This window comes from Cyprinus carpio, chromosome A23 (genome assembly GCF_018340385.1).
Source record: "Cyprinus carpio isolate SPL01 chromosome A23, ASM1834038v1, whole genome shotgun sequence".
Lineage (NCBI taxonomy): Eukaryota > Metazoa > Chordata > Actinopteri > Cypriniformes > Cyprinidae > Cyprinus > Cyprinus carpio.
In genome coordinates this window covers 4,288,507-4,314,717 of record NC_056594.1, presented here as the reverse complement: position 1 = coordinate 4,314,717, position 26,211 = coordinate 4,288,507, and the positions used below count along the sequence as shown (strand labels likewise).

Sequence of the window (26,211 nt, the reverse complement as noted above, 5' to 3'; positions counted from 1 at the left end):
GCAGCATATATTTGTTGCTCATAGTGCAGCGTGATTGGATTCATTCCCATGCATAACGTGAGAGAACGTTCGAAAGGGAATGCTTCGATTACTTAACGTAACCTCAGTTCCCTGAGATAAGGGAACAAACGTTATGTCACTTGCCGCACTACAAGCTGCATGAATCGATGATCGTCACTTCAGTCGAATGATCTGATGAATGGCTCTGCGGGGCCGACTTATATATCGGTCGGCCCCACCCCCTTTGGCAGGCTAAAGCGCCATTGGTTTGTGCAGCTACACAAACGTGAACAAATCAGGCTTCAGCAGAAAGGAAAAAAGGAGTTTTCCCATACATAACGCTTGTTCCCTTATCTCAGGGAATCGAGGTTATGTTAAGTAACCAGAGCCTAATGTAATCTATCAACTGGGGAAAGTATGATATCTAATTATTTTTTTTGACCCTATTCACCCTTTCATTTACATACATATTCACAGTCACTGCAGATGAGACCATCATGCAGTGTTAGTGTTTTTCTAGGTCAACATGAGTGGTTCAGGGTTTGAGAGAGATGTTTCAGCACTGTGAGGATCTGTGAGGAGGGGAATGTGGCCCTGCTGCTGCTGGACAGGTGCTGGATTCAAAACACACACATGCAGACAGATGAATCACAACACACACACAATACACCCCGAGGGGAAAACACTTATGTGAACTTTGATGTAAGACATTAGCATTTATTAGAAATGTAACATTGCATCACTTGCTCACCAATGGATGCTCTGCAGTGAATGGGTGCCGTCAGAATGAGAATGCAAACAGCTGATAAAAACATCACAATAATCCACAAGTAATCCACTCCACTACAGTCCATAATAACATTTCCTCCTGTGAAAAAATTCCAACTGTTTTGGCTTGTAAACAGTTCTTGATGTGTACATATTTCTCTCCTGATTTAGAAGAATTAATTTTTTTCACTGTAGGAAACAATATTATGGATAGAGGATTTGTATTTTAACCAGAAGTAACGTCTTAATAATGGATTTCTTTAATACAAACACACAAATTATAATGTCACAAGACATTAACTGATGGACTGGAGTGGTGTGGATTGCTTGTGGATTATTGTGATGTTTTTATCAGCTGTTTGACTCTCATTCTGACGGCACCCATTCACTGAAGAGCATCCATTGGTGAACAAGTGAGAGAGTGAGAGATACATTTCTCCAAATCTGTTCTGATGAAGAAACAAACTCATCTAAATCTTGGATGGCCTGAGGGTGAGTAATTTTTTTTGCAATTTTTCATTTTTGGGTGCACTATTCCTTTAATTCTGACATTTTATTGTTGCCAGATATTAGTGGACCATGTTGATAGTTAATGTAATGATCTACACCTGTCTTTATTCCAACAGGACGCCTGTATGGAAAAATCACTGCCAGTAAAATGCCTCAGAAAAGCGCTGCTAGTCCTGAGAAAATCTCTAGCAACATATGTTTTGATATTTTATATCTAATACAATGACATTCTGAATTAAGAGTGGCTTAAACGTCCTAATACTTTTTGGAGCCACTATATATTGACATTTCACAGCATAGCAGACGAATCAGCTCTGAGCAGATAAACTGGCACAGCAGACAGATAGTAAAGAGCTGTGGAGCCATGAGATGAGCCGAACATGTAAGGAGAGAGAGAGAGTGAAAGATTTGTGCTCTAATAATATCCTCCACTGACAGATTAGAGATAAAGAGACGCTGTGGGTTAAATAAGGGAGCACATCTCTATTCTGTTATCAATAATCAGTTTGAGGACAACACGATACAAACCCACATTGTAAGGTAAGATGCTTCTACTGATGGGAAATCTGCTGATCACAAGAGACATTGAATACATTTTTTTAGGTACTCTTGTTTTTTAGTACATTTCTATATTTAACTTTCAGACACTGTTTTGTTGTCTTATTAATAGCTTTTTGAAATATTGAAAGTCTCGTTTTATCAGCATTCTTCCTCCTGACCTTCTCATAATTTTCATAATTAAAAAAGTCTCTTGTAATGGTCAGTTAATTATAAGGGCTATTATGATGCATTAGAAAAAAATAATAAAATAATATAATAAGTAGTTTTATAGATTCATTTGATGTAATTAATCAAGAGGACTGTTTATTGTTAATAATTTCTGAAGATAAATTGAAAAATCTAATCTAATCTAATCTAATATATAAAATAATTTACCCTAGGACAGTTGTTCTGTGTTGTGAGTAATTGTCTTATTAATCATCTAGAAATCACTGAATAAAATGATTTTGCTCTCTTTTAGTAGCCAAGATGCCTGAACAAGGGTAAGTGTGGCTCTCTAATACCAACAATAATCTCTGGTAATAAATTGTCAGTATATACTAATGTACATTTTATGTTGTATTTCCAGGCAAGAGGTAAGTTATGCATTATTTTTTTATAACAAATTAACTAAAACTTAGATTATTTGATCATCTGTACTACCTGTACTGTTGTGTAACTTTCCCATCTCTGACCCAGAGGAAGTCCAAGATCTCAGCCTCAAGAAAGCTTATGCTAAAGGTTGGTTTGCAGCATGTATAAATTCAACATTTACATTAATATTTATCATTTTTCCCTCTCAACAAGTTACAATATTTGAGATTTAAGATAATACAATAATACTTGGAGGTTAGAGGTTTGTCAAATCACTAATTCATAAGGATAGTATAAACAACAGTATTTATTTATTTATTTTGAGTCAATAACACACCACTAGATGGCAGACATGTGTCTTAACCAAGTTGGGACTGTCCCAGTTGGACACTTCTAATCTTAAAAGTAAGTGTGTCCCAGGACTGAAAAATACCAAAGCTCAGTGCACTTAATGAACACTAAATACACTTCAGAGCAGTATTTGAGTATCCCATCACTCATCATATTAAGATATTACATACAATTTGGTAGTAAAATGCTTGGAACTGATTTTTATCACTGTATTGGAAGCACCACAATTAATAAACAATGTCTTGTGTTACAAACAGACATTAAGTAATTTATTTTAAGTATTGAAAACCAAAATGTGTAAATAAAGCTCTGTAAAAACTTTACTTGCATTTTTATACAACACTGTAAGTGTGTCCCATCAGGTAATTAAATGTTCTACACACTTGTGGTCCCACTTGAACACTTGGGCCACATACCCAAAATATGCTATATAAGTAGACAAGTTTTCTAAAGCAAAAACCACAAACTGGGTATTGGGACAGGCCCATTGACATTTAGATGTGTGTTTTCAGAGTTTGATGGTGGCAAAAGCCAAAGAAGAGCTGGATCAGGAGATGTTGGATAAAGAGGAGGAGAAGCAGAGGTATCTGATGGAGAACATTCCTCCTCTGCAGACACAGGGCATGTCATTCGCTGAGCTTCAGGTAACCATGCCCCCCTCCAAACTTACAGTTTTGCTTATTTGCTGCCACGCAAAATTCCCCATGACTTGAAATCTAATGGTACAATCACTGCTGCTTGTGGTACTGCAACTATTGCTTTATTTGCATATTAGCTTTCATGATGCTGATGCAAATGTCTTGCCCAATGCCTATCTTAATTTGACTAATTGCAATGTAAATAGCCAACCATGGGCATTTTTATGAGAAGTATGTTTGAGTGAAACGATAAGTAGGAAAATTGCCATATAATATTTGGTTTCTTATAACAAAAGAGCTTTTGTTTGAGCTTTTATGTTGTTAGTCGGCACCCTGTGTAATGTAACACACATTCATATTAAAAAGGATTCCTGAAATTCAGTAAACATTTCTGTCTCTTTTAGGAACTCTGTCAAGAGCTTCATGCTAAGATTGATGTGGTGGATGAGGAGCGCTATGATATTGAAGCCAAAGTCTTACTGAATAAGCGTGAGGTATGAAAATCCACATAAGCCATAGTTTAATAACCAGCTGGACAATGTCACAACTTGCTGTCTTCATCTGCTCTATTTGTAGGCTTCTAATATTAGTATGCAGTTCTGACTAATTGTGATAGTGATTTCATAAAAAGGTGGTATGAATTTTGGTATAGATGTTTCTTTACAAAGGTCTGGGCTGTTCCAAAACTAAGTGAGCTGCCTTGCTGTCTACTCCCTACATAGTCAATTGCCTTCTAAGGGAACATACAAACTGAAATGGAACCTACTTAATTAGAAACAATGTAAATAGACTAGAACTGTGTCATACAAAAAGTGCTACACATGTGAATCAACTACCAATTGTTTCCAGTACAGTTTGGCATTAGCATGTTGCTAAGCTAACAACATGGAACTCTAATCAGCTTAAAAATGACATCAAACTACACACAAACATTTGCTAAAATAGTGCATTTTAATTAGTATGAAATATATTTAAATACACTGTTCACTTTTGAAAGAATTTTGTTCATAATTGACATTTCTCTTGCTTCGTTTATCTTGCATGGATTTTTACATTGCAGTGCATTATGGGATTTTCTTCTCCACAATTAATGAGCTGTGTCCGAAATCTCACACTGTCTGAGTACTACAGTGCTACAGTACAGTATGAATGTGTGTAGTATGAATTTAATCCGGATGTTCAGTACTACATTCGTCATGCCATCTCTAGCTGTTTACATCCAAAGTTGCAAATTTAAATTATGTGCAAAATTGGAATATCGCATAAAAAATTTGCACGTAAATCATCGTTTCCATCCAGAGAGATGACAAGAACAAAATCATCCCTTCCTGATAAACTGGTGCCAAATATCAGTAAGAAAAATGTCATTCTTTGTATGCGAAGCCACTGCCAGTCTTTATCATATAATAAAATTTATTTGGTTAATGTTTTTCCATCATGGTTTATGCATGTTTTATTATCGGATAAAAATGTTTTAACTCAGTTGAGTGCATATGTTTTTTATCCATTCTTTTAGACTCTATGCATATTTTGGCATTTCCATTAAGCATTTTTTTAAGCGATATCCCAACATGCACATAAAAAAATAGGCGGATTGAAACAGGTGGATGCTCTTGTCGTGACTTACAGTAAGATGTCATTTGCAGCCAGTGGCATCGCTAGGGATTCTGGGCCCATTGTACTGATTTTGCTATGGGGTCCCCTCAAAATCACATTCAGTGGGGGTCGGGGTCATCATTTTTTTTTGTCTACTGTTTTATGATTATGAATTTGGAAATACTATTAAAAAAGGTAGCAATGCTACCTTTGAGCCTGTGAAGGTATAATCATGTTATCTATGTAGTGAGCTCACTAGCTTTTGGAACAAATCCTTATTGTGTCTTTATGCATATAGGTATCTAATGAGTAACTTATCAAATTACTATCCATCCTCTAGGTCAAAGACCTGAACATTAAGGTTCTGGACCTGAGGGGGAAGTTCAAGCGTCCCACCCTGAGGAGGGTGAGGGTTTCTGCAGATGCCATTCTCAGATCTCTCTTAGGCTCAAAGCACAAAGTCTCAATGGACCTACGAGCCAACCTCAAATCTGTAAAGAAAGAGGATACTGAGAAGGTATGACGTCATCTGAACATCTGTACAGTTATATGACCAAGCCATTCAAGCCATGTCAAATAGGTATATAAGTACGAATGAAACCTTATAAAACAAAACTACTCGAGCAGAAACATCATGGAATGTTCCATGTAAGATAATGTGAGAAAACTGTTAATCCTTCAAGGTTACGCCAGTGAAAACATTACTAACATTACTAACCTTCTATCTGGACTGGCACTTGGACAAGTTGAGGATCGAGCAATAGGCAATGAAAAGAAACAATGTAACCTGACTATTCAGAGCTTAACAGAGCTCAGACAGAAGGTTGACATCACCAGATGCAGCTGTTTGAAAGGCAGAGGCTCATGGGATATGAAGCGGAGGAGTAAAAGGCAATGATTTTAGAAAGCAAACAGTGACAATGTTCATTCTTTTCAGCGTTTGTCTTGAATATAATGCAGGTTGGGTGTTGTATGACAGACATGAGCGTGGACAACAGAAGTATGGTAGACTAGAAGAAAAGCTTTTGTGTGGATCTGTAGTTGACTGGAAATAACCTTTTTTAATTGTAGTTATTTGATCAGAGAGATGAAACTCAACACAAGAGACAAAACCTTCAAAAGTGTAGTGAAACCAGTAAATTAAATGGATGTTCAATTTAATGTCTTTGCACTGCATCAATTGCATAACGTCGATTACGCAGCGGTAGACAGTGTTTTTACATTTTTTCAAGAATCTGTATTTTTACTTGTCTATATTCTGAAGCATACTATTGAATCTTTTACTACACTACATTTCATAAAAACAAAAAAAAAATATCATTCCACATTATTTCAAACTTTAGAGTTCAGCTCCTGCTTGTTTGCAAATCGCACTGAATGATTCATTCCTGAATGGGCTAAACGAATTCTTGGAGCTGTTCGCGAGCCAACAAACAAATTCTTGATTCAATGATCTGGATCCAGATAAAGTCGGCATGAAATCAAAAGCAAAACTTGCACTCATCTGCATTCGAGTGCCATGCCCACATCTCCACATCCAATCAACAACTATCCATAGAAACAAGTGATAAGTCCCTGCCCTACATTTTTTCTTTATCTTTTGTTAATCCATTACTTTAGAATTTCCATCACAATACGTTAGAAAAGATCTGTCGCTACTTCACACAAAAGGCTAAACCAAAATTACTTATAGTGATATTCAGTTGAATTTCTATATTTTGCTGATCATATAATCATGTTTAATTACAGCTAGTTAGTAGTAACCCTTCTGTTTCATTCTGCAGAAGAGGCCAGTTGAGGACAGTGACTGGAGGAAGAACGTGGAGGCCATGTCTGGTATGGAGGGAAGAAAGAAGATGTTTGATGCGGCAAAAGGCCCCACCCCGTGAAACCTTGTCTAGTAAAGTTAACACACAAGATTATGCAACTTGTTGTTTGGCAAGTAAAAAGGATTAGGTTTAGAGCTACATACTAAATATACTATTAAATACCAGATATACTGTTATTTCAGATGTCTCTGATATTGTAATTTATTGCAGCTGCTTCATTGGTGCAAATGATTATGCAACTTTCATGTGGCCAATAAGTAAATAATTACTAGCTTAGTTTATCTTTTATTATGTCAATATTCAGTTATTAGGAAGAGTCGTTGGAAGGTGTACCAGTGCATTATTAGGATAAATAAATAGAAATATTTGTTGATGTACAAGGATCATTATATGTTTAATCTTTCCAAAAGTTTTCCATGCTCAGTTTGGCATGTTTTTTCTGATAGTCTGGCTGCAAATTATTGTTTACAAAAGCTCATAATCCTGACTTTCAGTGCTAAAATTAAACATAAAATGAAAAGCTCAAAATGCTCATCAAAACTGTATGCAATTGTACCTGCAAAAAAGTGTATACTAATACAGCCAGGATAGTGTGATAATGTAATTTTGCATGCTGTTTAACAGTAAAGTCACTGGAGAATTTAAACAGATGTGCAGTGTTTCTTTGTTTAGTCTAATTTGATGCAAATGTTTAAAATGCTATTGAATAGGATCATGCAGGAGATAGGGAGCTCGTTCAGGAAGTGAAGTGTTAACTATGAAGGCTGTCATTTAAAGACAGTGGACTCCAACCCTTATTTGCATAGTGGATATCTTTGTCTTCCCTGTGTTGGCATTGGGTTGGGTGTTCAGGCCACTTATGCATACTGTACTTATTTAACATTTAACAGTCAGAGTTTATTGTGACACTCCTTACTTGAAATGTTTTTTTTTTCTTCTCTCTACTAGCATGGGTGAATAAAGAGGCAATTGTAAACTAAACAATATAGCGGAAGCATGCCACCAGATTTGTCATTCCAGTGCAGCTGCTTATTATTTCCTTTAAGACCAAACCCTGTGGTATACTGGATAGTCTACTATGGGTTTCATATTGCTCTGGCCAAAGTACAGCAGGTCTAGCTGTCTCTTATAGGTGTGGCACAGGGAATAAAGCAAACACCTCCAGCCTTTGAGCTTCAATGAATTCTGAACTGTAGAGCAAATGGCACTGTGAATGACAAAGTGATGCCCTATATGCTTGACTTCATGTAAAATGTTGTATTCACATAAGAGAATGTTTCAAAATGTAACATTGTTTTGAAACCGAGTACATTTCACCCCAAGTAATACTATGAAACAATGCAACAAAACTAAATTCAAGAATGAGTTGACAGCATGAAAAAAAATCCTATAACAAGCAACAAAGATATCAGTGATTTATAGTAGGAATGGTCTTTGTTTTGTTGAGACACTCATGTGACAAACTTAATGATGAAAACGTCTCGGCTACGTATGGTAACCCTCATTCCTTGAAGGAGGTAACAAAGACGTCACGTTGGTGACCGACGAATTGGGATCTCGCTTCGAGAGACCAATCTACTTTGAGTGTAAACTAAATGAGCCAACGCACATTGGCATGTAATTATTGCACCCAGCTGAAGCTGATCACAGCATAAGCATAAAGAGGCAGCAGGTGCAATGCATGCCAGGTTTTCACCGAGGAGCCGAGCCGGCGACCCGGCCGCTCAGTGGCGGTACAGCAACTGTGGTGATGGGACATGCCCTCTTCGTTCCCTCCTTCAGGGAATGAGGGTTACCATATGTAACTGAGACATTCCCTTTCAGTCGGTCACTTTCAACGTCACGTCGGTGACCGACGAATTGGGATTCCCTACCAAAGCGCCATGGATGCTGCCCCTTCCAGTGCCCTGTGCGAGCCGGCTGCACCCCTTTTTGGTGTAGGCTGGGGCTCGCAACAAGAAGACCACTCACCATTGTCGTAGCACTAGCCCCTCAATGTGAGGTTGGATAACACTGGGAAAATTTACCAATTCCACTTGGAACAGGGACGTTGCGGAAGCCCCATCCTTCCCGAAGGAGGTTTCAGGAGCAAATACACATATGGACATCCGTTTAGGTGCATATGGAAATTTGGAGGTGATTGTAACCCTTTTGGAAATGGCAGAAGTCTGCCGGGGTGACATGGGCTCTGAGGCTATATTGTGGACTTTACACATATGGGATCCACTTACAGTAGGTCTCACATATGGAACCCAGCCCTTTACCGCTTTTCAAGGATTCAGCGAGTGAGGGCCTGGCAGCAGACATTCTGCCATGTCTGGCTGCCGAGGGGATGGAGGAGCTCCACAGCGTCTACAGTACGGACACTCTCGAGCGGTTTTTACAAGCCAACACTAACCGGGTCCTCTCAGTGCCACTACCCAATTGAGATGAGAACACAGGAGGATACCGGCTCCACACGAAGGCTATAGAATCTAGCGAACGTGTTGGGGGTTGCCCGGCCCCCAACTCTACAAATATCTGTCAGCGAGGCACCGTGAGCCAGCGCCCAGGAGGATAGCCTCTGTCAGCTTCTGTGCAGCCGAGAACTGCTGGGCAAAGCTCTCGACCACATTGCCGACGTGGCCTGTCTGGGAAACAGGGGCATTGAGGAACCCTACCTTGTCGGTGTCCCACATGTCAGCCAGACACAGCCAGAGATGTTCCCAGACCACAAGCATGTACATCACACGACCCAGAGAACTCGTGGTGACCTTCGTCGCTCGGAGTGCGAGGTCAGTGGCGGTTCAGAGTTCTTTCAGAACTTCCGGATCGTGACCACCCTCGTGCAGATCCTTCAGTGCCTTGGCCTGGTGCACCTGCAGTAACACCATAGCGTGTAAGGCTGAAGCAGTTTCCCCGCAAGCTGTATTGGCACTGCCAGTTAGACCAGACAAATGCCTTCTCCGGGAAGGGAGGAACATGTCTCCCCGCCAGGAGGAGCCAGACTTAGGACACAATTGCATCGCTACCGACTGCTGCACTGGGGGGGGATCGCTGAATACCCTTTCACTGCACCACTGTCGAGTGTGGTGAGGGAGGAGGAAACAGCAGACTGGTTTCTGGCAGTAAAAGGTGCCGTCCATGACCTGGTGAGCTCCTCATGCACTTCCGGGAAGAAAGGCACCGGGGCAGGGTGCTGAGAACCAACGCAGCCCACCCTGAGAAACCAATCATCCAACCTGGAAGGCTCAAGACATGGTGGGGGTTTCCACTCAAGCCCTACCTTCTCGGTGGCCCGAGAAAGCATAGTTGTTCTCTCTTAATCTGATTCAGGCATTACCACCATCCCAGAGGTTGGCAGTGCAGCCGAATCTTCCTCAGAGAGCTCTCTCTCCGATGCAGTGATCGACATCAAGTCATCGGGAGGGGCCCTGCAGGGTACCACTGGTATGCTCTTTGAAGAGGGCCCTGTGCATTCCATTGGCTGCCCAACTGGATCGAAGGTGCTGGAGGAGTGGTGGGCCACCCGAGGGTTAGTTCCCTGAGGAGTTTGCCACCACTGTGACCCTCAAACCACCCGTGCTACTGCCGGAAGTAGTTATTGCCAGGACGAGCCTTAGATCGCGGCAGAAGCAATGGAACTCCGCCCCCTTTGAGGTAGCGAAGCCTGGTCTGCAGCTCTGAGATGGTCATCTTCCAATGGGAACATGAGTCATCCACGAAAGCCACCTCAGCTTGTTTAATGCCCAGACACGTGGAGCAGCGATCATGACCATCACCCGGCACCAGGTAACGACCGCATCCAGAAACGCACGGGTAAAACGGCATCTTTAAAAGACAGTCCATCGTCTTTACAAAAACGCACCCGTGGAGCTCTTTTAGAGAAAATTGCTCTTTTAGAGCTAAGGCGCACAGGGGAAATGGCCGCTTGCAGCACAACTGAAGCTGAAACGCCATACCACCAACACCAGAAGCTTCCAAGAGCGCATTGATCTCGTAGCTCACTTAAAGACACTTGGATGAAGCAGAACGATGTTGTCGCTCAGCTCTGAAGCGAAAAGCTGGTATGCATTGCACCTGCTGCCTCTTTATGCTCATGCTGTGAACAGCTGCAGGTGGATGCAATAATTGCATACCAATGTGCATTGCCTCATTTAGTTTACACTCGAAGTAGATTGGTCTCTCGAAGCGAAATCCCAATTCGTTGGTCACCGACGTGACGTCAAGAGTGACCCACTGAAAGGGAAACTGAGTATATGTAATTTTATAGGTATTCTAGTATTCTAAAATACTTAAGGCAAATAATATAATGTAATGTTACATAATATATTTTAGCTATTATTTTTATGATATATTCGGCTTATAGCTTTCTGACATTTCATATAACTAAAACCATTATGATTATATTGATAAGTATATATACTGTAATGTAAAATTGTAATATATTTTAGTTATTATATATTTGTGGCCATTTATTTTATTGCTTCTAGCTTTTTGACATTTTATTAAATTAAAACAATATAAGTTTCGAGTTTTCTCTCTGGGGTTACAAGTCTTATTTTAGTTATTTAGTTAAATAATACCCTAAAAAATATAATACAATACAATATAATATAACATAATATGTTTATAGTTTGTTTACTTATTCTACATCCCCAAACCACCTCTCCCTCCTTTTTTATTTATTATTATTATTATTATTATTATTATTATTATTATTATTATTATTATTATTATTAAGTACTTTAAAGTTTTTCATAATTCCCAATAACCTACTTTTTACATTTACTTTCAATAAGGTCCGATTTTTTTTTTTCTTCTTCTTCTTCTTATTTATCTTTAGAATGTTATTTCTAAAGACAGGGTTCCTGCGTTGTGATTGTCGTGCAGTTGTAGTGTTCCTTCTTTGTCCACACACGCAGCTGCTCAAAGGCTTTAACACGATGTCCGAGTGGATAAAACACGAATATGGTGAATAAAATACACGTTGTATCAAGACTGAAGATGTCTGATGCGAGCGCAGCGTGATGATGGTGGTCACGTGACGCGCCTCTGCTGAAGGTGCGGGGTAAAGGTGGCACACAGAAAGGCACAGCGAAGAGCGCGACACTACACACTCCAACCGACTTCAACACGACAACACAAACATAATGTCTATTAGCCGGAAAAACTGGTCTGCTTTGTCAACGTAAGTAAATTGAAATATACATTTAGCGTTTATTTTGTCTGGTCTGAACGGTTTTGCGGTTTCTGACAGGTTGCAGAAGCGCAGGTGTCAGTGTTTATACTGATGTTATGAATGCTTGTGCTATGGACATTTGAACTAAGAAGTATCAGAACTATAACTGGAATGCAGTTATTTTTTAGGGTTTCAGCTATTTTATTTCTTTGCTCTAAATTTTGTGAATCAAATAATAATAATAAAAATCAAACCTTAAGACTTTGAAATAAGCAAAAAAGCCAAAAGGGCACTTGAGTTTCAGAAATATAGCACCCAGGGCAACACTTCCAATATAATAGTCAAAATTTACAATCGTCATCCTGTGCATTTTGGATGGCAGCTTTATGACTGAAATAAAAACTGGAAGTCTGGACATGCAGTGGGAGTTTGTGCTGCGGGTTGTGATTATTTTGACAGTGTAATGCACTCATATGGAAAGTAATGTCACGCTTTCAGACTGAAGGCATTGAGTATCCTTTAACCAAAACAGAGCTTGAAAAACCAGTTATTGCACAATGAAACACTGTTTTCAAACTGAAATACAATAGTCCACCTCTGGGGTATATCATCGAGACCTTTGATCGTAATGCATCTTCTCATACTTTCAAAAAGACTGACAGGATGGATGTCAGTAGTCAGCAGCTCAGAACGTCCCTGCCATGTATTTCCTTTTGCCTCAATGGGAATAAAGCTTTAAATCAGTTCAATGAAAAAAAGTTTGAATAAACTGCTTTTATAATGTTTCACAGAAATCGAAAAGTTCCAATGTTTTTAAAGCGTTCAGGCAATATGTGCAAAACTGTATTTTGGGGATGCAGTAGTATAAGACAATCTACCTTTCTACCTATCGTTTAGCATCAGTGTTCACAGAAAAGCGGAATGCTGAAAATCGTATGTTTATATGTGTTTTAAAGCTGTGATGTGTTTGATCTTCAGGCTGGCTCGACAGTGGACTGTGGAGGATGAGGAAGAGGTGGAGAGAGAGAAAAGGAGGAAGACAAGGGATTCTACAGCAGACTCGGATGAAAGTCCCACTGAAGAGACCAAACCACAAACCAGTAGGTGCGAGATCAAAAAAGCACAAAATTACAGAGAAAACCCAACTTTAGACAACTATTTATGCTCTCTCTTTCCACTTCAAATTGCTTAAGAGCTGTAATTGGCTTGAGACTCAGTGATATACATCAAATTTATGTAAATTTTGTGTTAAATATTTCCATGAAGCAATCGACCTTACAGAACATAAGGATGAGCGCTTCAAAGAGCTTTAGATAAAGGTTTATGGTATCATAAAAGCGAATATGAATAGGATCTACATGTAATGTTGTAATTTGGTCTCATAATACCATATGTGGACACTGCCCGTGTTTATCAAGAAAAGCAGTTTGCCCCTAAAATAAGAGTCTTGTCTGATTAACAAGTTAAGTTTACAAGTAGTTTCATCTAATGGCCCAGTGGCAGAAATGGATGATGAATCTATCAAAGTACAAAGTACTTTAAAAGTACAAAGACAATGGAATTCTGACCCCAATGGAGGGGAACAGGAAAAAAGATCATGTCAGTTTACTAGTGCTGTCATCTCTGTCTGCATACCCTTGTGAAAAAATAAATAAATAATTGTATTGAATGTGCACTTGTTGTGTACTTCAAATCTTAAAAGTATATCATCATTACAATGATTCAATAGAAATGGCATTAAAGTATGTTTTATTTTACCATCAGTGCATCAGCAGTACACTTAAACCATATTTCAAAGACAACAGAAGTAATTATGAAATTGCATATAAGGATGTACTAAAGTGGTTCAAAAACAGCACTCTGGAGTTCAGCTAATTGCATTAAATAGACATTTAAACTATTATACATTTTCATTTAATTTCAATTAACATGCAAGTGTCCAAAAACAATACATTCAGTTTACACTTATATTCTTTTAAAGTTTATTATGTCTGTAATAAGTCATCGCTCTAAAAGTATGCTGAAGTGCACTTATTTTTCACAAGGTTTAAACCCTGTATCAATGCATGAAAATGGATTTTCAAAAGCTAACATGACGTCAACACTCTAAACAATGTCTCACTAATATAATGTTTCCGATGTTAGCGGGCCTGATGATTCTGAAGACTCCGGTGGCGGTCTGGCCCAGCTGCAGCTGGACTTTGTGGAGATGCTGCGAGTCCGTGACGAACGGCGGAGGATGAGGCACGTTGAAACCCTGAGGAAGAATAAGGGGGAAGATGATGGTGGCAGAGAGGGCAGCCCGGATAAGGAGCCCCATGTGGAGCTGCTGGGGGAACAGCAGGACGAGGAACTCTTCAAGAGCGTGCAGCACTGCGTGGAGACCTTCATGTCACCAGAACCTCCCACCAACTCCACAGACTCGGAGACACAGGAGAAGGTAGGAAGACATGGGTTCTCAATATACAGTGGTTCTTCTGTGTGATGTGATGCTTTTAGAGGATGTTTGCAGTGAAAGTGTTCTGAGGTCAGTTTGGGATTACTGAAACGGTTGATGTGTTCCAAAACCTAGTGAGCTGACAACTTTGACAGCTTTGTATATTCAGACTGATATATTGTCATCAGCCAAAAGCTGTGGCCAATTGGCCAATGGACACTATAGTGGTTCTCAACTGTATAGACTTCAGTTTCCCGCAGTGTCCACAACAATGTTTCCCAACCCTGTTTCTGGAAGCACCCCATCACTACAGATTTTCAGACTCGTCCTAATCAAAAGACATCTGAAGCAACTCATCAGCTCATTAGTAGAGACTTTAATACATGATAAAATGGATGGGTCAGATAAGAGAGACATCTGAACTATGTACTGCTAGGGTGACTCCAGGATATTCGAAAGCCAGACAAATCTAGTTTCTGTAAATAAAATTTAAGAACTACAGAAATTTAAAGCTGCATGTTCTTTAAGGTTCTCACCCTATGTAACCAATAAATTGACATGCGTATTCCAGTTGATTATGATTTGCAATTGATTATGATTTTTACTTAACTTTTATAGTACCTAATAAGATATTTTAGATCTTGGCATAAATAGGAAAATGTATTTTGATTATAAAATTTCCCATTGAGTTTTAGGACATGACTTTTTCCAGGTCTAGAAATCACATTTTAGGCTACGTAAAAGTCCACAACTGTGGGAAGCCTGGTTCTTCATTGAAGAGGTGAATTAAAAATAAGACATACATTGATTTTTAGTTATTTTAACTTATTTTAATACAAGTTTTGTCTTATTTCAATTAGGCTAATTTTAAGTTATCTCGAGGCCCCATTGGAAGTTTGGCTCCCTGGTTGAGAGCCACTGTTTTGTCAAAATCCACCAACTGCTTCATCAGCGGACAATAACAATGATGTTTTTGACCCCCCCCCCCTTTAAGAAGTAGTAGTAGTTCTTTATTTCTATTGCCATGTCAGTACCTAAGGCTATCTTCATGGCAAAAACTGAGTTGCAATAATACAAGAGTTACATAAACACAAAATAAAAACCAAGCAAACAGAAAAAATACAGCAGTTAAAATTAGACAAGATTTTTTAAATTACCATATGAAAAAATTGTCAAGGCATGGGTCAATATCTTGTATGACTGATATACATCTCGTAAACACCACTTGATTAAATCTTGTTTTAAGGGAGAGGAGAAGTCTCTTTGAGATTTCAGGATGGATTTCTTTGTTCTTTGAATGGATATTCAAGAGAAATTATTATAATTATTAAACTACGGAATCTAAGGTAAACTATTTCACCCACTATCTGCATTTGCTGTAACTTTTATGCTTATTAGTGTATCACTGTAGGGTTAACATGTTAACATTCGACTACTGGAATGTAGTGTCATAGTGCATTTTAAATCCTTTATTTATGGTTGCACTATTGGGCTTGGTATGGTTTGGCGTTTTTGGGTAGAACAAATACTTTGCCATTAAGAGCAATTATGAATAAATTCTTTATAAACCACTTTAAACATTTATATGTTTTGGCATGGCATATTCTTTGCAAAAAGTTGTAACCTGAACTGGAATCTTGTTTTCATTTGATATGGTTATGTATCAGTTCTCACAGCAGGGGAACATTAATGTTGCAAATGACATTGTAGCATTACCCATTAGGTGCTATATATACAGTAGTAAGACAGTGAGAGAGAACCGTCTTGTTGTATCGAGTTCACGGTATCAGCATCTCATTGTGTTTGTCATTCACAGACATGTTCTCGAACTTGCTGGATGAACTTGTTTTGCAGTGGTTTAATCATAAAATCTCCTCTCTGTTATCTCTGTTGTTTTGTAAGTTGTCAGTTCTGCACCGTGTAAATCTGACAGGTTTCATCATGTGGATAGGGGTCAGAGGTCATCTGCTTGCTCGATGTTGTCTCTCTCGTTACCAATCGTAGAGTGTGTAACTAATCATCTACAGGATTAACAGAAAGAGCTGCGGGAGGCCCAGTCTCCCTTACACACACCCACAGGGCCTCCACATGAGAGGACATTAAGTCATTTGACCCACTTCTGAAGTGTGCCGTCACTTCTGTGAATGCTTTAAAAACAAAGATGAATTCTCAGCCTGTAACCAAATGCACATCAATGCTGAGGAACTATTAAAAGACCAAAATAAATGTATTCAAATGTTTCTTTTAAACCGCAGTATTTCACTGTAATTATGAATCTGTAGTTTGAATTATTTATCTGCTTATGTTTGTTCAAAGCAATGTTACCAGCATCTACCAAAACAGCCACTTAAAGTATGTCACTTAAAGCCACTTAAAGTATGCCAATAATTCTAAGTGTGATAGTGATCTCAAAACAAATGTGCCTGAATTGAAATTCAAACGAAATTCTTAAAGGTTTTCTCAGAAATTGTTTGGAAATATCGTTTCAGTTTGAGGTTGGTGGCACGACCAAAATCTTACATCACAGTACAAAAGTAGTGTTGTACACTACAGTTCAAATGTTAGATTTTTGTTTTTATTTTAGCAAGGACACAATAAATTGATCAAAAGTGACAGTTAAGACATAATATAGTAATATAATACATATAATGATGATTAGGATTTCTATTTCAAATTAATGGTGTTCTTTTGAACTTTCAATTCATCAAAGAATCGTTCCAAATATCACTGTTCTTGTTCGTCTTGACACATTTCCATCACAAGGCAATCCTGCCTACAAACCGGTTAACACATTTCCCAGGTTAACTGTCCAGCTTATTTTCATTTACAGACTCAATGGCCTTTTTTTTTGTCTTTTTATAGCAAAAAAATGAAGACACGAACCAAGATTCAGCAAACTCCCCAACTCCCCCAAAAGCATCCCGAAAGTTTGTGAGGTACTACATTTCTAACTGTTCTAAACATGTGAATTATCTGTTGGGCTCACAGTAGTGTATTATTTCTGGAGACATTCTGATTTGACAGTCAGATCTGTTTGCAGTTGCTCACTATGATAATGAAAGCACAATCTTTGCCCTGCTAAAATTATATCATACTGTTTTTCTCTTTGATCAGCTCTCTCTCCATCTCCTTTGATAAGAGTCCCACATCACCCCCAGCAACAAGCAGACTGGTTTCTCCTCTGAGCTCCAAGTCTCCGCCCCCTCAGTCTCCGAGGGCGGAGTCACCACACAGCTCCACCCACTCCGGCTCTATGAGCCCCACACCGAATGGAGACGCAGCGGTGAGACAGCCACAGATTCACACAAAAAGCACTGCTGTCTTGTTTAGTATAGTTTCAGTTGCACTTTATTTTACAATATGTGTACTTACCTAAGAAAGTATAGGATAATATGGTAACTATATGGGTTAGAGTTAGGTTCAGCATTAGTATCTAGCTATTACCCAGATTTTGTACTAAAACAAGTACATAGTATGTACAGACGGAACAGGAGAGTGCGACCATAGTTTCCCTACAAACAGTACTATGGTGATACCATGGTACGTTGACATATATATATATATATATATATATATATATATATATATATATATATATAATATATATATTATATACCTATATACTAAAGAAGAATTATGTTAGGGTACCAGCGGCATTTATATAGCACTTTAAAGAATAGTATAATATTGCCTATGTACTAAAGAAGAATGATGTTAGGGCTCCCTCTAGGAGAACATTTATGCTATGACATTTACTGTTATACTTGCGGCTAAAAAGCAGGAGATTTTCATAGATATGATATATAATAAAGGGCACCATATACACTGAAAAAAAAAATAGGTGTAGGATTTAGTTTAAAAAATATAAGTACAATGTAAAAACATGTATTCACACAATAAGTGCATTGTACCAAATGATTCATTAAAATGTAAGTACACCGTAGTTAAGGCCACTTAATAAAAAGTGGGACCAAAAAGCCTCCAGTAATATTTGTCTTTTGCCTTTTCTGAGTAAAAGTTTCAATGAAATGGCAAATAACATTAAATTGAACATGAAATTTTGAAGAATAAAGACTGTACTTTCTTATAAAACAGGAAGCAATAATCTTTTGTTTTATTTACAACTTTGAAGTCTTTTTTATTTTATTTTTACTGAGAAAAAAACATTGAAGTAGGATTGACTTTGTAATCATTTGTGAAATTCAGCGATTTCTGATAATAACACATTTAATTAAATATTAAATTTTGAAGTAGAAAGAATTAAAATAGCAATTTCTTGTGAAATATACTAAAATAACCTTTGTTTTATTTACAAATTGCAAGTTGTTGTTTTTTTTTTTTTTGTTTTTTTTTGACTGTTTGAAACAATTTGCACCCAGAAATTGCTAGTAAAACTCACAAATAATGAAAAAGTAACAGTAAGCACCACACTGAATTAAACATGAAATCTTGAGTGCTGTTAAAATATACTTGTCATTCCTCTAATGGCTCTAATCCCATACTGTACACAGACGTCTGTTATTTACAACCACATTCTGCAACTGAATGGACTCCAGAATAATTTGGGTCAATTCTAGAGATCTAAAAAGAATACATTTATTGACTTATTATACTTGTGTAATTCATTAAGCATTCTCGAACAGTTTCTCCTCTTACTGCCTTGTTTTATTTGCATGTGTGCACAGAGACATGAAAATGGGTCACCGAGCAATTTCGAACCAGCTGCGAAACCTGCGTTCACACGGCAGAGCTCCAGAACGGTGTCCTTCAGGGTAAAGCTCTCATTTGAATATATAAATACACCAGCTAATTAAGTATGAGAGTCAAGATGTTACATAACACAGTGTCAAGATTTGCATTTCATGTGGACTGTATACAGCAGGCCAGTATACTGTCAAATTTGCTTCTGTCAATAACCTTGAAGTGATACGTCATATGCAGCTTTCATTATTTATGTCATGTGCTGTCAGGACTCATTTGTTAAAAATTTGACTAACTCAACACACACAGAGAGAGACAGACTGTACTGCTTTGTGCCTCAGTGTCATTATCCGTTTCAGATGATGAAGAAGAAGGAGGAAGGAGACATGCCGTTACAGAGAAGGTACTGATAAACACACAGATAAAAAAAGAAATGTGCATGTGAAATTTTACTGCATTACCTTTCGAAAAAAGAAGTGTGCTTCTTAAACTGTACTTGCAGATAATATAATATTAATGAAATATGAGGCCACTTAAGTGTATTTAAGTTTACTTTCTTGACTGATTCTTAACATACTTAAGTACACTTTTAAAAAGTGCACTTTCTAATAATGTCAAATGAAAATATTTATATTAAATACAATTTAAATCATTGTTTTAATAATCTTTAAAGAAGTGCATATATTTTGATGTGTTGACTAACATACTAAAGCACATGTGAAGTACTTGATTATAATTTAAATCTAGTTATTAGCCAAGTTAATATGTTTTAAATCTTTGACACTGCAACTTCATCATTACAAATGTGCAATTTTAAATATATTTAGATACATGACATTCAAGTTTTAATAGAGAATGACATTAAATTATATTTTAGTTTACCATAAAAATTAGTTTGCCAGTATATTTAGCATTACTTTTTAGGCTTATTTTAAAAACTGAAATTACTTATAAAAATGTACTTAAGTCCTACTTAAATGAGTTTATAAATAAAGCACTCTAAAGTTCAGTTAACTGCATTTATTATAAATTTAAACTGTAATACATTTTCATTTAATTGCACATGACATGCAATTTAATTTGACTCAACAGTTGTTCACAATTCACCGTTAACAGTGGACAATGTTCTGCTGATTAAAACATTTACAGTACATCTTCAAGAAATATTCTCTTTTAGTTTTGCATTTTATGCTCAATGAATGACCTAAAGAAAATATGATTATTTTCTGAATATGGTAACTCTATTTTTCAATTCAATTCGATTCACGTTTATTCGTAAAGCACTTTTCACAGTACAAATCGTTGCAAAGCAGCTTCACAGAAAACGAAAGTTTCTACAATAAATTTAAGGAGTAGCTTATCAGTGGTGACTCTGTCAAGGTGATGTCAATACGGCAGAAAAGTACAGTAAAAATCATGCAGTTAGTTAATGACATGCATTCAAGCAAACGGTGACCACTATTAACAGCAATGATTATATGTCGTAATCAAACGTATTATCTTTTACATAATTTATTAATATTAGATAAATATATTATTGTTCGTTGTTAGCAGATAATATTTTTTATAATAAAATTTTTAAACTGTTTATTATTTGTACAATGTTTTAACACCTGCTCCAAACCATTCCACAACCTCACCCCACAAATCGAAATGCACATTATTTTTAATAGGTTTTAAAGTTGAATTCCTCTCTCAAATTATACCCACTCTGCCTTTCCATCAACATTTTTAGTAAATTTCCCGGAAGTAAAGTATATCTTGCTTTGAACCGTCTTAACTTAAACCAAATCAATGAATTTCAATATATGTGACTTTAAAAATTAAGAATGTGTCTGTTCCAAATGTCCAACAGTATTGAAGATTCTAATTGCTCTCTTTTGTAATATGCATATCGACTGTAAATTAGTTTTGTAAGAGTTTCCCCAGATTTCCACACAGTAACTAAACTAAAAAAACAAAAAAAAAAAACATGCATTGAATTATTGTCCAGTATTCAGAATTGCTATGGTCTTTGCCAATTTTGCTTTGATGTGTTTTATTTGTAGTTTCCAGCAGATTATGTGGTCTAAAAATCACACCAAGAAACTTATTTTCATATACTCTTTCTGTACTTATGTTGTCAACTTCAATTCTACTTTAGAGTTTATTATATGTTTTCCAAAAATCTTATAATTTACAACAGTGCTGTATAAGTTACAACAGTTTGTGTTGACTAATATCCAATCTCATCCATAGCGCAAGTGTGCGGATTGCAGCGAAGACCTTTGAATCCAATAAGGTAAAGCTATCAAAAACAAATCTGCTATAAACACAAACAGCCCAGTCTCAGTCTCACACTGATGAGATCTCAGGCTTATTCTGGATGTTCTGGCCCACAGAGCTCCAACCAAGAGGAGGAGCAGCAGACCCCGTTCCAGAGAAAGTGAGTGTTTGTATTATACTACATTTCCAGCGAGCTATCAGTTTCTGTTTGAGCAGCAGTAAAATGAGGGTGTGTTGAATGAACTGCTGTCTGTGCTGTTTCACAAGCTCCCGGCAGAGGCTGTCATCTCGCGCCATTCAGGAGAAAATGGAACGACTGACTCAAGCCTCACAGGTCTGAATTTTCATCTGTTCATCTGAAACAACAAAAAAGTTTTCCCATGATGATCACTTTATTTGACACATTCTTCATCACAAGCAAATTAATCCTTATTTAAGATCATAAGGAAAATTACAATACAAAAAAATACAAAATGACAGAGAAAGAACAGAACTCTTTTTGCAGTGTGATCAGAAAGTACAGGTTATTTGGGAACAGAGCAATTCAAGTCATCAGCTTTTTTCTTAGGTTTTTTTTTTTTTTTTCTTCTGAGATCTGTTGGATGTTGTATTTTCAATTTAGAGACCATACTGACATATTCTGTGTGGTTTATTCCTTACATTTTCTTAAAAATGTCTTTAAAATCTTACATTTACCTTCATAAAACCTGCAGAAACCCTGAAACTGTTAACAGAAGATTAGCCTACCATAAAAGGTTGCTAGTTTTAAAACAAATAAAATGTCTGTTTGCCACTTAAAATAGTTTTATTTTATTTATTTTATATTGGTAGATTTGATCAATTTAATTTTAATATTAATTTCTAGAAAATCACAGTTATTAAACTGCATTTAGACATTTCCCAAATGTTCTAATATTGTTGCAATCAATAAGAAATAAGATAGATAATATAATATTAAGTTTGAATAAAATTTTTAAAATTCTGAAATATTTTTCAGACTAAGTAGCTCATTTAATCAGTTGTTGAAAGAGTTTTAGGCCCATTTTGTGATCAGCACCAGATAATGCTGAATGTGAGAAAAACAAAATCATGCTTGAGAAATGTATTGCTCTATCCAACTTTTAGAAATGGGAAATATCCAAGTCCCCAGTGGTGCACAAGACTGTGTGTTTAGCGGATGAGGTGTCAAGGAAGAGGGAGCTGTTTGAGAAAGAACAGGAGGGATCCGACAGAAGCCATGTGTTCTCCAAACAGGTGAGGACCATTTCAGTCTCTGAGAAATGTGTTATCACTTGAGTGAGCTCATCTGAACTGAACATTCAGTCATTTGTTAAGATCATTTACTTTGTTTCAGGATTTTCGCAGCTTTTCTTCAGGAATCTCTGATCGAATTAATCGCTGGGTTCAGAAGAAAACATTTACTGTGTCATCATCAGCATCTTCATCATCATCATCTCATAGTCCTTTGGTAAGGGCTGCTTTATGTAGGCATGAGCTTACATTTATCTTTTTCTTTGTTTGCATTTTTTCATAGGGAAAACATGAGAAGGTACACAATAAAAAAAAATGGTGTGAACCTCATGATTTCCGCTGTTCTTCTCCAGGCTTCGGCTTGGTGGCAGTATTTCACTATGCACTAAGCCTATTTCATTCCCTGATTTGATCTTGTTAGTAATCACACAAATATGTGAGACTTTGAGGTTTGAGCCATCGTTTATGCAGTCTATGTAATGACATTTATATTTTTGACAGGATTACTATAATGTAAAAATATTTTTGCATTAATTAATTATTGAAAAACTTTAAATCTAAGTATCAATAACTTAAACTTGTTTATATATATATATATATATATATATATACACACACACACACACACACACACACACACACATATATATATATATATATATATATATATATATATAATCCTTCAAACAGGAGAATTTAAATGACTGTATTTCTGTTTGTGAAAGTGTGATCACACTCTTGCCAAACTTGACTTGAATGAGTTAAAAGCTTAAAGTACATAATACCGATCTCATTTGTTTATGCTCAGGATCTGAGACATGTGAACATCTCCATTAAGAAAAGTTTGTTTGAAAGAGGACAAGACCAGGACCACAAGTGACACTCTCATGGATAAAGACAAAGCGAGGTGATCATTCGCGTCTGAATAAAAATAGAGAAGCACCATTGTGTTGAAGAAATTTCTGGCTCATTTTCATCATTAAAAAATGTACAGAAGATTTACAAAATTATACAGGAATTTTAATTCATTTAAGCATATGTTTCTCATTTATGTAGTAACAAAAATGTGTTATTTAATAGTAAAGTTTTATTATACATCAGTAATAATTGAGATATTTTCTGCATTACAGCTTTAATGAGATTCATTTGACAATGTATCTCTGCAGTTTCTGAAGATTTTGAAGGAAGCTTGATCGACTCTTTCAGACAGTGCCAAGGATTGTCTCTAAACTCCCTTTCCTTCTGCTACTTTACGTTGGCTAACTCCTTAGCACTTTTAAGGCATAGTACTGATTTACATTATTTGGGTATATTCAAGGCTTATGTTATTGGTTGTGAATGTGTGTACTAATGGATTGTGGAATGCAACAGGACTGTATTATAGGGTCTTTACACAGAAACTGAACATCACAGAGTTTATCTGACAGCAGGAATACAAATATACAGTTTCTTTGTGTTGGTGCCAGACACTCCTCTGCATTGTAGCTTGATATTTGAGCTGTCGATAAGTAAATTATATGGAGAAAGAGACATAGTCTGTGACCTCAGCCATGACTCATAACAATCCAAGGTACAACTGTAATATCATGAATGTCTGTTTCAGGGAATCTACTGGAAATAAGCTTGATAATTCATTTGTAATGAAGTGGGAATCATGTGCTGACGCTCACATATGCTCTCACTGCTGTTGTTTCAACTTGTTGGAGACCTGAGTCATGAAAAGGAAATGTAAATTAGATGTAATCTAAATGATGAATGTGTCCTATCAAGCCCTTTGAAAACTGTCTTTAATCCATTCCAGCTCAATCAAAGCCTACATGTTTTGTTTTTGTTCATTTTTTCTGCTGAACGACCTGTCATGTAATTATCTTTTCTGCCCAGAAGGGTTATGCTGTAGATGAATACAATTTTTATACCATTGGTTATGTTGTCTCATGTTTTCAAATGATGCAGGCTTATGAGGATGTGAATTTGTGAATTTATTTTTTATTAATAACAACAACAACAAAAACAGTAATGTAATATTACCAGCAATAATATTTATAATCTAATTATAATATTGGTAATGTTATATGTGGTTATGTTGTCTCATGTTTTCACTAATGATATGCTAAAATAATTTAATTATACTGGCATTATAATTAAATATATTTTTAATTAATTATAAAAAAAGCTATTGTTAATAATAAAAATTCATGTTATATAAAAATAATGTTTAAAATATATAGGCTTTAAGGTATATGACAATGAAAATAATAAAAAAATACTCTGAATAAAATAATAAACCCAACACTTTAGTTTATGCCCCCATTTTTCATGAGCTGAACTCACAGATCAAAGACTTTTTCTATGTACATAAAAGGCCTATTTCTCTCAAATATTGTTCACAAATCTGTCTAAATCTGTGTTAGTGAGCACTTCTCCTTTGCCGAGAAAATCCATCCACCTCACAGGTGTGGCATATCAAGATGCTGATTAGACAGCATGATTATTGCACAGGTGTGCCTTAGGCTGGCTACAATAAAAGGGCACTCTAAAATGTGAAGTTTTATCACACAGCACAAAGACCAGCCACCTGGACAGCTGCTGCAACAATCGGTTTGCATAACCAAAGAATTTCTGCACAAACTGTCAGAAACAGTCTCAGGGAAGCTCATCTGCATGCTCGTCGTCCTCATCGGAGTCTCGACCTGACTGCAGTTCGTCGTCGTAACTGACTTGAGTGGGCAAATGCTCACATTCAATGGCGTCCGGCACTTTGGAGAGGTGTTCTCTTCACAGATGAATCCCGGTTTTCACTGTACAGGGCAGAGGGCAGACAGCGTGTATTGTGTCGTGTGGGTGAGCGATTTGCTGATGTCAGCGTTGTGGATCGAGTGGCCCATGGTGGTGGTGGGGTTATGGTATGGGCAGGCGTATGTTATGGACAACGAACACAGGTGCATTTTATTGATGGCATTTTGAATGCACAGAGATACCGTGATGAGATCCTGAGGCCCATTGTTGTGCCATTCATCCACGACCATCACCTCATGTTGCAGCATGATAGTGCACGGCTCCATGTTGCAAGGATCTGTACACAATTCCTGGAAGCTGAAAAAATCCCAGTTCTTGCATGGCCAGCCTACTCACCGGACATGTCACCCATTGAGCATGTTTGGGATGCTCTGGATCGGCATATACGACAGCGTGTTCCAGTTCATGCCAATATCCAGCAACTTCACACAGCCATTGAAGAAGAGTGAACCACCATTCCACAGGCCACAATCAACAACCTGATCAACTCTATGTGAAGGAGATGTGTTGCGCTGTGTGAGGCAAATGGTGGTCAGATACTGACGGGTTTGTTGGACACACCCCCCCCCCCCCCCCCCAATACAGTAAAAATTTACATTTTAGAGTGGCCTTTTATTGTGGCCAGCCTAAGGCACACCTGTGCAATAATCGTGGTGTCTAATCAGCATCTTGATATGCCACACCTGTGAGGTGGATGGATTATCTACAAAGGAGAAGTGCTCACTAACACAGATTTAGACAGATTTGTGAACAATATCTAAGAGAAATAGGCCT

At 37.2% G+C, this 26,211-nt stretch overlaps 2 protein-coding genes across 4 annotated transcripts; both read left to right on the top strand.

The window, feature by feature from the left end:
- The first annotated feature begins 1,705 nt into the window (after window positions 1–1,705).
- LOC109048796 (troponin I, slow skeletal muscle-like) lies at window positions 1,706–7,472 on the top strand. Of its 3 annotated transcripts, none has more exons than XM_042712694.1 (8): window positions 1,706–1,818; window positions 2,300–2,321; window positions 2,408–2,414; window positions 2,518–2,559; window positions 3,276–3,407; window positions 3,806–3,895; window positions 5,338–5,514; window positions 6,782–7,472. In XM_042712694.1, the coding sequence occupies exons 2-8, from the start codon at window positions 2,308–2,310 to the stop codon at window positions 6,884–6,886; spliced, it is 567 nt and encodes a 188-aa protein (XP_042568628.1). In that variant the 5' UTR covers window positions 1,706–1,818; window positions 2,300–2,307; the 3' UTR covers window positions 6,887–7,472. The 3 variants fall into 3 exon arrangements, with proteins under 3 accessions (XP_042568628.1, XP_018922011.2, XP_042568627.1); XM_019066466.2 differs by having other exon boundaries at window positions 1,769–1,818; window positions 2,303–2,321; XM_042712693.1 differs by lacking the exons at window positions 1,706–1,818; window positions 2,300–2,321 and having other exon boundaries at window positions 2,367–2,414.
- Window positions 7,473–11,857: 4,385 nt separating this feature from the next.
- LOC109048628 (ladinin-1-like) lies at window positions 11,858–24,564 on the top strand. The gene is made up of 14 exons (XM_042712692.1): window positions 11,858–11,996; window positions 12,966–13,091; window positions 14,133–14,427; window positions 17,287–17,360; window positions 17,539–17,707; window positions 19,110–19,196; window positions 19,485–19,528; window positions 21,364–21,406; window positions 21,507–21,550; window positions 21,658–21,724; window positions 22,516–22,644; window positions 22,745–22,858; window positions 23,450–23,548; window positions 23,772–24,564. Exons 1-13 carry the CDS (start codon window positions 11,959–11,961, stop codon window positions 23,519–23,521), a joined length of 1,302 nt encoding a protein of 433 aa, XP_042568626.1. The 5' UTR covers window positions 11,858–11,958; the 3' UTR covers window positions 23,522–23,548; window positions 23,772–24,564.
- The last annotated feature ends 1,647 nt before the right edge of the window (window positions 24,565–26,211 follow it).